The sequence below is a fragment of the Hipposideros armiger genome, unplaced genomic scaffold (genome assembly GCF_001890085.2).
Source record: "Hipposideros armiger isolate ML-2016 unplaced genomic scaffold, ASM189008v1 scaffold_70, whole genome shotgun sequence".
Lineage (NCBI taxonomy): Eukaryota > Metazoa > Chordata > Mammalia > Chiroptera > Hipposideridae > Hipposideros > Hipposideros armiger.
This window is the reverse complement of record NW_017731420.1, coordinates 697,514-709,225: the sequence shown is the minus strand read 5'-3', so window position 1 is coordinate 709,225 and position 11,712 is coordinate 697,514. Positions and strand designations below refer to the sequence as shown.

The window sequence follows — 11,712 nt, the reverse complement described above, 5'->3', positions numbered from 1 at the left end:
CCCTCATACATTGCTGATGGAATTGTAAAATGGTGCAGCCAGTATGGAAAACAGTTTGGCAGCTTCTCAAAAAATTAAACATATCGTTATTATATGACTCAGAAATTCCATTCCTAGGTATATACCAAGAGAAATGAAAACATATGCCTACACAAAAAATTGTACACAAATGTTCATAGCAGCATTATTTATAATAGTCAAAAGGTGGAAACAACCCATATGTCCACCAACTGATGAATGGATAAGTAAATGGAATAGTATTCAGTAATAAAAATGAATGAAATATTGATCCATGCTACATAATGGATAAACCCTGAAAACATGCTGAGTAAAAGGGCCAATCACCAATGACCACATGTTATATGATTCCGTGTCCAGAATAGGCAAGTCCATAGAGACAGAAAGTAAATAAGTGGTTGCCTCCAGCTGGGAATGTTGGGGGGAAATGGGGAATGACTATTGATGAGAGTGGGGTTTCTTTGGGGAGTAAGAAAAACGTTCTAAAATTGATTGTGGTGATGCATAAATCTGTGAATATTAAGAATCATTAAATCATATACTTTAAATTGGTGAACTGTATAGTATGCAAATTATAGCCTAATAAATTTTTTTTTAGATTTTTTTTATTGGGGTATTGGGGGGATGGGAACAGCGCTGGGGAATTGGGGAAGGGGAACAGACAAGTTGCTCTCCTTTTGTTCTTCAGTCTAGTTGTGGAGGACGTAGCTTCACTGGCCCAAGTTGGCACCATCATTGCGCTCTTCCTGGGTGAGGCAGATCACTCGCCGGCTTCTGAAGGGCCGCTCACTGCGGCTGCTGGCTACACACGGTAGCCCATGGCAACCCACTGCCACAGGGGCTGCAGCCTATGCCATCACCTGCGACTCACGGCAGCCCAGTTCCAGATTGAGCTGTTGTTCAGCATCTTAGCTGTGGAGGGCAGTGTCACTGGCCCTCATATGTGGGATCCGAACTGGGGCCCTCTGGCATCCCAAGCCAGTTTTTAACCATCGCACCACTCAGCCGGCCCTAAATTTTTGGTTAATGGGAAGAGGCCAAGTTTTAATTAAATTCTCAAGCAAACATATTAGTCTCTTTGAACCAGACTGTTCCTGGTTTGCCCACCCTCCTTTGAAAGCTGTCCTTTCTGGAACCATGTCTGTCACATGTAGGCTTCTTGCTCGACTCCTCAGCTTCTGTTCCTGTGCTTTCGCATAACTTTTCTGGAGTTTGCATTCCTCCTGATTACTGCTTTATTCTGCAGGAATTGCCTGCTGGTGGGGACTTCTGTTGCTAGTGTCTGTGGTCCTTGCCACAGGGAAATTCACATGGCTTTATTATTAGAATCTTGAGATATTCTTGTAAAGGAGGAAAGACAAACATGTTTTATCACACATATCCTTTCAGAGGTTTATTTACATCTGAAGCACACTTAGGGATTTAATTCTTCATTCAGAGCCCTACTGAATTAAGCTCACATAAAAGGAATTATTATTACTTTTTTTTTTTTACAGAAAAAGTGACTGCTTTAATGCATTAGGCAAAGTTTTACATAAAATCAGAAATCTATGGTCCATCCCTGCTCCAACTGGTTAAAAATGCAAGATTCATCGACAGGCATTGCAATCAGACCCAAGTTCACCGTCCGCACAGATCTGTATCCAGCCTCAGGCACCGACCTAGTTTCCATTCTCTGCGCTGAACATTAGTTCCTCCAGCTCGCACCCCCGCTTCAGAGATAGGCAGCAAAACTTCGGAATCCCATCCGAGAGCTTCTCCATGGCCATCTGCTCCTTGCTGTACACCCCGCGGAAGCCTTTTCCTCTGGGTGGATCTTCTCCAGGTCACTGGCCTGGGCCGCCTTGGCCAGAGCACGAGCACCAGTTTGCTGCTGTTCATGACCAGCACCCCCAGCAACTTGGGTGAGATGGTGATGAAGTCGCAGCCCGCCAGGGCCTTGATCTCACCGGTGCTGCGGAAGGCGCCCATGATGATGGTGTTGGAGCTGAAATTCTTGTAGAAGTTGTAGATCTTGGTGACGCTCTTCACGCCCGGGTCCTCCAGGGGTCATCCGACGTCTGGCCCGTGTCGGCCACGTGCCAGTCCAGGATGCGCCACACGAAGGGGGAGGTGAGCATCAGGCTCGACTGGGCGCAGGCCACAGCGTGGGCGAAGGAAAAGAGCAGCGTCATGTTGCAGTGGACGCCGTGCCTCATTTCCATCCCATGTGGACGACAGCTTTATCAGGATCCAGTCCTTGCTGACCTCGGCGTCCTTCTGGAGCTCGATGGGGCGCCTGGCTCGGGCCACCATAGCGTCCTCGTCAAAGGAGAACCTCGTGTTAACTTCCGTGGATAAGCGGCCAGGGATCTTCAGTATTTCTGCTCGAAACAACACAAAAAGCTTATCAGTGTCATTTTGAATCTGCTCCTCTTGTGATCCGCCCAGCTTCTTGCCATAAGCGATAGCTTCCTTCATCAGCTCCTGGTAGGCGGGCATCTGCGCAGCAGCCAGGATCAGGACGGGTTGGTGGTGGCATCCTGTGGCTTGCACTCATTAATGGCAGAGTCACCCGTGTCGGCCACCACGGTGGTGCACTGCTTGAGCTGGTCCAGTGTGTTCTCCATCCTCTGCTGCTTTACCGGAAAACCCGACATGGCGATGCTATTATTATTCTTAATCACAAGAATAAGAGCTAAGAATGCCATTTCCTTTTGATTTCAAACTGAAGCACAGCATTAGCTAGCCTCTCATCTGGGCCATCCTTTAATCTTTCTTCAGAGATCAATCCTTTTATTACTAAGTTGCTGATTTTTGCCTATCATCTTTACAACTTTCTTCTAGAAGATATCGTCCGTCCCCCCCCCTCGCCCCCCACCCCACACACACTAAATCTACTCTGGCTATGGCATTCGGGTTTGCTGGAGGAGTGACCCTCCCTTTGTTTCCTTGCTGGGTCTATAGAAATAAGACTTCCCCAGTGGGCTNTGCTGTCCTTTTGTTCTTCAGTCAAGTTGTGGAGGACGTTGCTTCACTGGCCCATGTTGGTATTGTGATCATTGCACTCTTCCCGGCTGCAGCAGATTGGTCGCCGGCCATTGAACAGCCGCTCACAGCGGCTCATGGCAGCTCACGCTGGCTTATGGCAGCCCAGCTCCAAGTCGAGCTTTTGTTCACCATCTTAGCTGTAGAGGGCGCAGCATCACTGGCCCATGTAGGATCCGAACCAGTGGCCCTGCTGCTCAGAGCTCGTGCTCCCAAGCCAACTCTTAACCAATGAGCCACTCGGCCAGCCCTCAAACTTCTTTTAAAGTTTAATTTCACATGAGTATTTTATCATAATGGCTTTCCAACTCAAATATTCTACTGCCTTGGACCCTATCTCCAAAGTCAAGATGCCTGATGAAGAGTTTTTCCTTTCATAAGGTTTCTGACACTCTCACTTGTCCTAACTTCCCCATTACCACACACTAAATGCTGACTGCAAAATATCCTTCACACGGCTCATTCCTCCTGTTCCTGGACTACTTTCAACGAAAAGCTCTCCAAATGAAACTGGTTTTAAATTCTGAAGGGACAGCATCATCTTTTTTTTTCTTTCTCTTTTATCTAAATGAAGTTAATATTATTGATGATTTCAAGGAAGGGTTGGATGAAGTAAGGATTGCCACACTGTTTCTATTATAGTGTAACTGAGTAATACTGACTAAAACCACTTGTGATTGTCCTTTCCTACTACAATCAGTGAAGTGCTGGGAATCTGAGAAAACAACTGTAGGGTCAATTAAGTTAGAATATGCCAATTCAGACCCCGTACAACAAAAGTGGTGAAAACTCAATTATTTTGACACTTTTTAGGTGTTGGCATTTAGTTAAGCCCAGTCTTCCATTTTTAAAACTTTAATCATTCATAATGAATTACCAAAAAATAATCTCCAAGGACTAAGAATATAGGTCATGTCCTACTTCAATCTAAAGTCACTGCTTGGTAAACAGCAGCTAATCAGTGAGTAAGTCAACACAGACACATCACAAATCTCAACCACAGACCATACATATTTCAACAATAGTCAATACAACCAAATTCTATTGGGTCGTTGGGAAAGTCATGACGCCTTTTTGCACTGAAAAACAGAAAAATATGTCATGACTTTCCCGACGACCCAATAATCTAAGTACAGTCTCTGGAAGTTTGTCTTCATAGGTGTTCAATTACAGAGAGACTGTATGATGGTGTTACTCTCTTCCACACAGATGGAAAAATCCCTCTTGCCAACAACCCCAGAAAGCATCTATCTGTTCATTAGGAAAATCAGCATCTATCTACAGTGTCTCTTCAGTTGGTAGTTGTCATGTAGGTGATGACGGTGTGCTGGTGGGAAAGCAGCTCATCCATTTCAATTCAACTCAACAAATATTCAGAGTGTGACCAGGAGAAATGTCATTCTTCTTAGCTACATCAATATGTAGAACAGTTGGAGAAGGAAATAAATTAACATTGAAGGTAGCAAAATGTAACATCCTGTAACAGAAGTGATTCCAACTGGCCATAAATCCATGACTCTTTAAAATTTGTGAAACTAATTCATTCCATCAAATATTAAGAATGATAAAACACTCAAGAGGAAAGAACTATTTATTGGTAAAAATAGGAAGTGTATAGGTACTATGGTTAGAGCTGGACTTCTACTGTAATATTAGAGTTAATCCACTAAAGGCTTATTTGGAATTCTACAGTTGCTAGGATTATATTCCCGAAAGTATTATAAAAAAGTTACATAATTGTCTTCAGACATCCACAAAATTACATGCCAAATTTTATGTTTGTGCATTAATTTTCCTGGGGAGTGTTCAGAGCTTTCATCAGATTCTCAAAGAACCATCCCTGGAGATTCTGGGGTCCAGGACAGGGTGCGGTGGGAATATAAGACACAAGGTAAATTGCATCAGAAATCTTGTTTGCTAGCCTCCATATCCTAATAAAAGTGAGGTAAGTTAAAATGAAATCAAGGCCCAGGATGACAACTGTGTGGTACCTCATCTACCCTGGAGCAAGAGAAGCCCCAGGAAAGAAAGAAAACTAACATATTATCTTACAGACTTAAATATTTGGAAAATAATATTAATAGGTGATTGACAGATCTGATAGCCACACAGAAAAGCTCGGGGCTAGGTAAAAGGTAAAAAAAATAAATGGCAACTGAAAAAACAAGGCAAATGTTTGCTGGGGAAAAACAAAAATTATACAAGAAAGAGAATGTATACCACAGAGCTCTGCACTGAACATTTGCTTAGTCAGAGTAAATACTAATTGGTAATGGAACAAAAAACTTTGATGGCTATATTAATAGGATGAAAGCAGCAAAGAATACAGGGAGGAGATTAAGAGTTAAACCCTATTCAACAACACATCAAAAGATCTCAAATTGATAAAAAAAATTTAGCAATGTAGACATGTTTTTTTAAAGCATGGAGGTAAATACTAGAAGAGACAAGTAAAAGAACTGGCAGTGCTTACCACTGGGGTGAAAAGTGGAGGGTGGGCAAAAAATGGCAGAGGACAATTAAGGAAATCTTTCAATATCTTGCTTTTTAACTGTCTTCATAGAACACTGTATTAAAAATAAAAGTAACATTTAAAAAATAAAGAAATCATCATGGTGGTCTTGAGGGAAAAAGGAAGTCAGTCGACACAGAATAACTTTCAACCTGAGGGTGGGGGCCACCTCATTCCTTTTGCCTTCTCAGCTGGCAGGAAAGTTGTGGATTTGATAAGCGCTTCTGCAGGGGCCTGGGAAACAAGCCCAACTTGTCAAAGATGCAGCTCTCAAAGCAAGGAAGAGTGGCAGCAACTGGACATGCGCAGTACAGACACTAAACAAAGCAACCAGGGAGCACTGTGCTGTTTGAAGCTATTACCTTGGAGGTGAAAAACGTTTTCATGGAAAAGTTGGTCAGGACCAGCTGGCCCCTCTCACCTGCTTGAGACTTTCCTCCAGTCCTGGGAACACCCAACTTACACATTAAAACATAATCTGGAGTACCCCAGACACCAATGAAAACTAAGATGCCAAGAGGTGCCCCCAAGGATATAAAATGTGTGCGATGGGAAAACGAACAATTCCCTTACGTAACACCACATTCTTCATGCCATGTCAACAGCAGCCCGATATCTGACTTTATCCTACCTAATTTATTTCTATGACTCCCTAGCACAGCTTGCTCATTACTAAGCTGACTCCTTTTTCTTGTGAGTTTTCTCTCCTGGAATATTTTTCTTTCATATGTTACTGTATACAAAGCCCAAATAACCCAAGGCTCAAGTTAAATTCACTTCTGATATAGAAATCTGAAATATTCCAGCCTCGATTACTTTCTTCTCCTCTAATTATACTATGTAACTGCATTATAATAAGTTCTTGAAATACAAACATACAATGACATTTTCATATTCTTTATATGTAATATAAAGTCATAAGAATAACACTAGACATGGCAGTAATTATAATACAACCCTCTGAACTCAGACACAGAATCACTGTATTGAAGCACTTATGTAATTTATCAATTATGTGCTATCTTGTACTCTTTTTTTTTAAAGATTTTATTGGGGAATTGGGGGAGGGGCACAGCGTTGGGGAATTGGGGAAGGGAAACAGACAAGTTGCTGTCCTTTTGTTCTTCAGTCTAGTTGTGGAGGACACTGCTTCACNAGCACCAGCACCTGGGAACCTGGGATATCTGAGTAGGAAGTGATATCCTGATGTCTATGGTGCTATTTGAGTGTCACATGATCAAGATCCTCTGTGACAACTCTACAGACTCAAAATCAGCACTTCTCTCCATCTGGCCATGTGCCATTTTTCATACTACAAAAATTATTAGGCAGAGCTAGAAAATTATGGGCAGCAACATGCAAATAACTGTGATTTCCTATGTGCTTTCCACAGGAATCAGTGAAACTATCTGATAGGCTTTTTTCCATCCCCAATAACCCTTATGATTAATTTAGTATAAAATCTTACAGGCATAAATATTCAAAGAATAGAATTTCTTAGGTTGAGTTTATATAGTAATGAGGTATACCCTAAAAAATAATTGAGGCTGCTTCACAGGTATAAAAATACCTCCTCTCACCTCTCTGAATTTAATCTCCCTTCAAATATAGTAAAATCTGAACTGCTTGTTTAAAGTGCACTATGGACACAAAGCAATGATATGCCCAACAGCTGAGCAGAGCTTGGTAGAGGCGAGGATTAGGAATGCTGGAAGCTCAGGTCTGTTCATATCCATTTCTCTTAGCCTAAGATGCTCTGATTTCATCAGCACTGAAATATTAAAAAACTATGTGTGAGACAAACCATAAAAGCTCCCTCTGCGGCGGAACTGTGTGTCTGCATGGCCATGTGTGGGCGGGAAGGGTCCCTTGGCACAGTCAATCACCACAGAGTCAAAAGATTATTTTCTTGGGTGTGGGCAAATCTCACTTTAACTGTAAAAGCCTTCATTTACAGCACATTCAGTAATGAACAAACAGCAGAGCTGTGACTCTTGAACATATGAATATATAAAAGTACCTTGAAATTTAGGTAGTCAAGATAAGGGCATTCCACAAGGAAAGCAGCACTCTGCAGTTTTCTGAAGACTTGTTTTAGACTCATTTTAAAAGATGACTAGCATACTTGGAAGTTCAAAGCAGTAGGGTGTGCAGGGGCAGAAGAAGAAAACCTTTTTTATATTATTAGGTAAACACATATCACCAATGTCACCTGACAGAGAGATGGATGTCCTCCTTGACTCAGGCAAGGGCGCAATGCTTAGTGAAAGAGGCCCCTGGGCGGAGATGGGAAACCAGGAGAAAGGGAGTACCAGATACCATGCAGTGCCAAACAAATCAGTTCCACCCCTCTAACATGGATGAGACACGCCAGTCCATGACCTCTCACGTGGGTGTACAGGAACAGCCGTGCATACTGACTGCTCTCTCACTGCCGGGGATTGTCAAAGGGTCTCAATTTAGCTTTGACCAGCAAATTCAAACTGTCACTGAATTTAAGTCATAAAGGATCTTAAGGAAATTCCTGTTTTATTTATACATATATATGTACTCCTATTTACCTAATTAGAGCAGTGATTTCCACAATTAACATTCCTGTTCTCATAAAGGTTTCTTCTACACACTGAGATGGCTTAAGAAAAGTATTGTCTAATTTTAAATTTTATTTTACACTTAAAAGAGACAGAGGAAACAGAGAGAAAAAAGATGTGACTAATTCCCCAAGTTTGGGACCTAGTAGGTAAAAGCCAGTCTGACTCAGGTTCATCAGGTTTGGGGGCAATTTCGGCGCCCAGGGAAGTACAGGGAAGACTAGGGAAGCCCGCTGCACCCACCCCTACAGAAAGAACTCTACAGTTAATCTATCACAGTGCTCTAGCTAAAATATATGATTAACACTACAGAGGATTTCAATTTAATATCTAAAATTTTAAACTGTAGCATTTCAGCAACAAATAAACGCAGAGAGCTCATCTCAGAGGAGAAATTAAAGAAATATTGCTCTGATGTCTGGCAAGTCAAGCTCATGCTCTCAGCTCCGCCCCACTTTTTGGCTTAGGCAGACACATAAGGTGGTGGCGGCTCCTTGGCAGCACCATTCACAGTGGCATCATCATATGGAGGTAACAGCACCTGACAATAAAAAAAGACAAGGGTTAGTGTTCAAAAGTGTTCATGTGTTCCCTTGAGCTTTAACTTTAATTGAACTTTTAAGCAATTAAACATTTCCCATAACCTGTACCAATTTCAATTTTCCAGCAAGTGACCAGAATTTTTTTTTTTTTTTAAGATTTTATTGGGGAATTGGGAGAGGGGAACAGCACTGGGGAATCGGGGGAAGGGGAATAGACAAGTTGCTGTCCTTTTTTCTTCAGTCTAGTTGTGGAGGACGTCGCTTCACTGGCCCATGTTGGTATTATCATTGTGCTCTTCCCGGGTGAGGCAGATCGGTNGTGAGCTGCGCCCAAGCTGAGCTGCCACTGAGCTGCCAACAGGTGGCAGGATGGCTCAGCTGGTGAGAGCATGTGCTCCTAACAAGACTGCCTGTTCGATAGTGGACTATGCCCGCCCGCAACTAAGACTGAACTCGGCACCTTGAGCTGAGCTGCTCCCCCGATGGCTCAGTGGATAGAGCATGCGCTCTTAACAAGGCTGCCGGTTCGACTCCCGCATGGGATGGTGGCTACACCCATCTGCAACTAAGATTCTAACACAGCACTTTAAGCTTAGAGGCCACAAGCTGCCGAAGGGCAGCCAGGTTGTGACTGGCACCCTCCACAACTACGATTGAAAAACAACTTGGCTGGTTCCCTCTCCCCAATTCCTCAACACTGTTCCCCTCCCCCAATTCCCAATTTAAAAAAAAAGGCCTAAAGAGAACTAAAGAAAAATCCTGTGAAAGTAAAATAGTGACAAAGAATAATTCAAAATACATTCCTTTAGCAAATATAAATGCTGGATGAAAAATGACATCACACAAAAGCCACTGGGGTCAGAGGGGTGTTCCCACCATGCATGACACAGGGTCCTTTGTACTGCTGCTGGTTGCACAGAGAGCAGACCCATTATTGTCTGTCTTCCCAGAGCCAAGATGGGGGTTTCCTCAGGCTAGAGATCACAGGTGGAAGCACTATTGGCTCTTTAGATTGGATGCCCCAAATCTAGGATTCCAGGAATCCAGGACCTGTTACTACATATGACATTTCAAGTGGAGTAAGCACAGAGGGAGCTGAGATGTCACAGCACCACATGTGACTAGCAAGTAGCAGACAAGATGACACATTTAAGCCTAGCCTTTCTTTAGAGAAATTTGGCTCAAACCCTCAATCCTGGCTAATTATGCCCATCTAGTCGGGGTCACACAGTTCCCTTCCAAACTCTTTGCTCTATTGCAGGGGTCGGCAAACTGCAGCTCATGAGCCACATGGGGCTCTTTGGGTAAGTTCCATCTCAAAAGTTTGCCGGCCCCTGGAAGAGCCAATCCTGTCCCTAACAACAATTTAAAAATTATTCGAGAGCCACAAATATATTTTTACATAATCACCATTATGTGAATATCCTTGAAAAATTTTATCAGTGAAATTATGATAGTTTTATTTTCATTTTCAATTTTACTTCAGAGCCTGCGGCTCATGAGCCGCCATTTGCTGACCCCTGGCAGCTCTTCCATCTGAAAAGTTTGCCGACCCCTACCTATTGCAACATTATAATCTGGATATCTTGATATACACCAAGGAAAGGAATATAATAATATAATATATATAAATAAATATAATTTTATTTGCTGAGTTAAAGAGGATCCCATCTCAATAAGTTTACTTAATAAGTAAAAAGTGTACTGTTAATGACTTTTTAAAAAGCATGTGAGTTTTAGATGGGATAAAACAAAACTTAAGTCCATCGTTCTGTTTTAAGCCAAACTGTACATTCTGAAGCAGCAGTTGTTACTGCTAATTGGATCATATTGATGGGTGTATAGTGAGTGCTAAGACTTTTGCTTTGATACAACTTTTTCTGGGTTGGCCAAGCAACAGTTTCTTCTGCTACATTCGTAGTCTAGTCAGCAGAAGGCATGCGTGGGCTTCTGAGCAGGTCACAGATCTGGCTGGCTTCCATACACCAGTCATTTGACTGAAAACTTGGCCAGTATGCAGAAACACATCAAGTAAATTCCACGGGTGTGGAGACATCCTTGCAATGCCTCCTTTTTTCTTTCCTTTTAGAACATATATCTGAAGCACCAAAAACCCATTTTACACAGCCACAGGTGCTATTTTTGGTGCTTGTTAGGTCCAAAGGTGGGGAGCCCCGAAATGGCTTAGCCTGCACTTTATGCTAGCAGTCCTTTTGCATGAGTTACTCTTGGTACCTTGGCGAAGACACCTGCCTTCTTCTCTCCAGAACATATGAGACTGCCTACATGACCTGCAGCAATATTATTAATATTATTTAATGACGTTTAAGTCAGTTTCCAGACCAGTGCCAAAAAGTAACACATCTTTTTTAAAAAGTGGAAATAATGTTTTTATAGATTCATTAGCTTTCCTATACAACAAAAGCTCAGTTTGCACAGCAGGATTTTTTTCCTTGAAGGATGAATATTCCAAATACAGTATATCCCTCTGTGGAGAAAATAACTTTAATGGTTTCAAGTCTATAAGGATGGTCTATTAAGATTATTACTAAGAAGTACTGTTGATTAACTGAGGGTGGGAAGACAAATGAAATGAGGTGTGGCTTGCTTAAGCAGTCAAACTAAACAAATGTTTAGGGACAGAGAGGATGGGAGGGGGAAAGTTTCTTGCATTCTCAGGGACAACAGATACGGTGGGGGCAGGGACAAGGACATCAGAATTGGGGGAGATGCAGCACATAATATTTATGTAGGAGGAAAGGGAGGACAGCTAGTTTACCGAACTTCAAACTCTTCCAGGACTTGGCATTGTGGAACTCTGACTAGCTTGTTCAACAGATGCTCTGTTTCTAGGGTAGACAGACCACAGTCCAAGCCAAAAGGTGTGTTTTCCCTTTCCCTCTGCTCCAGCAAACAGGCTTAAAACTCTCTCTGACATGGGCTGCTTATTGGTGGGTCCATTTACACACCTTGTGGTACTGGGCTAAATGACCATGACCTTAAAATAAAGGCTTTGAGGGGG

General features: G+C 42.5%; 1 protein-coding gene and 1 pseudogene across 1 annotated transcript in view; both read right to left on the bottom strand.

Annotated features, from left to right (window-relative positions):
* Positions 1-977: 977 nt before the first annotated feature.
* LOC109382788 (transaldolase pseudogene) lies at positions 978-2,987 on the bottom strand (annotated as a pseudogene).
* Positions 2,988-8,069: 5,082 nt separating this feature from the next.
* LAPTM4B (lysosomal protein transmembrane 4 beta) overlaps positions 8,070-11,712 on the bottom strand; it is a gene marked incomplete at its 5' end in the record, with an annotated part of 95,499 nt that continues 91,856 nt past the window's right edge. Inside the window, 1 exon segment of the mRNA XM_019642524.1 lies at positions 8,070-8,689. Coding sequence (XP_019498069.1) covers positions 8,612-8,689 — 78 coding nt within the window.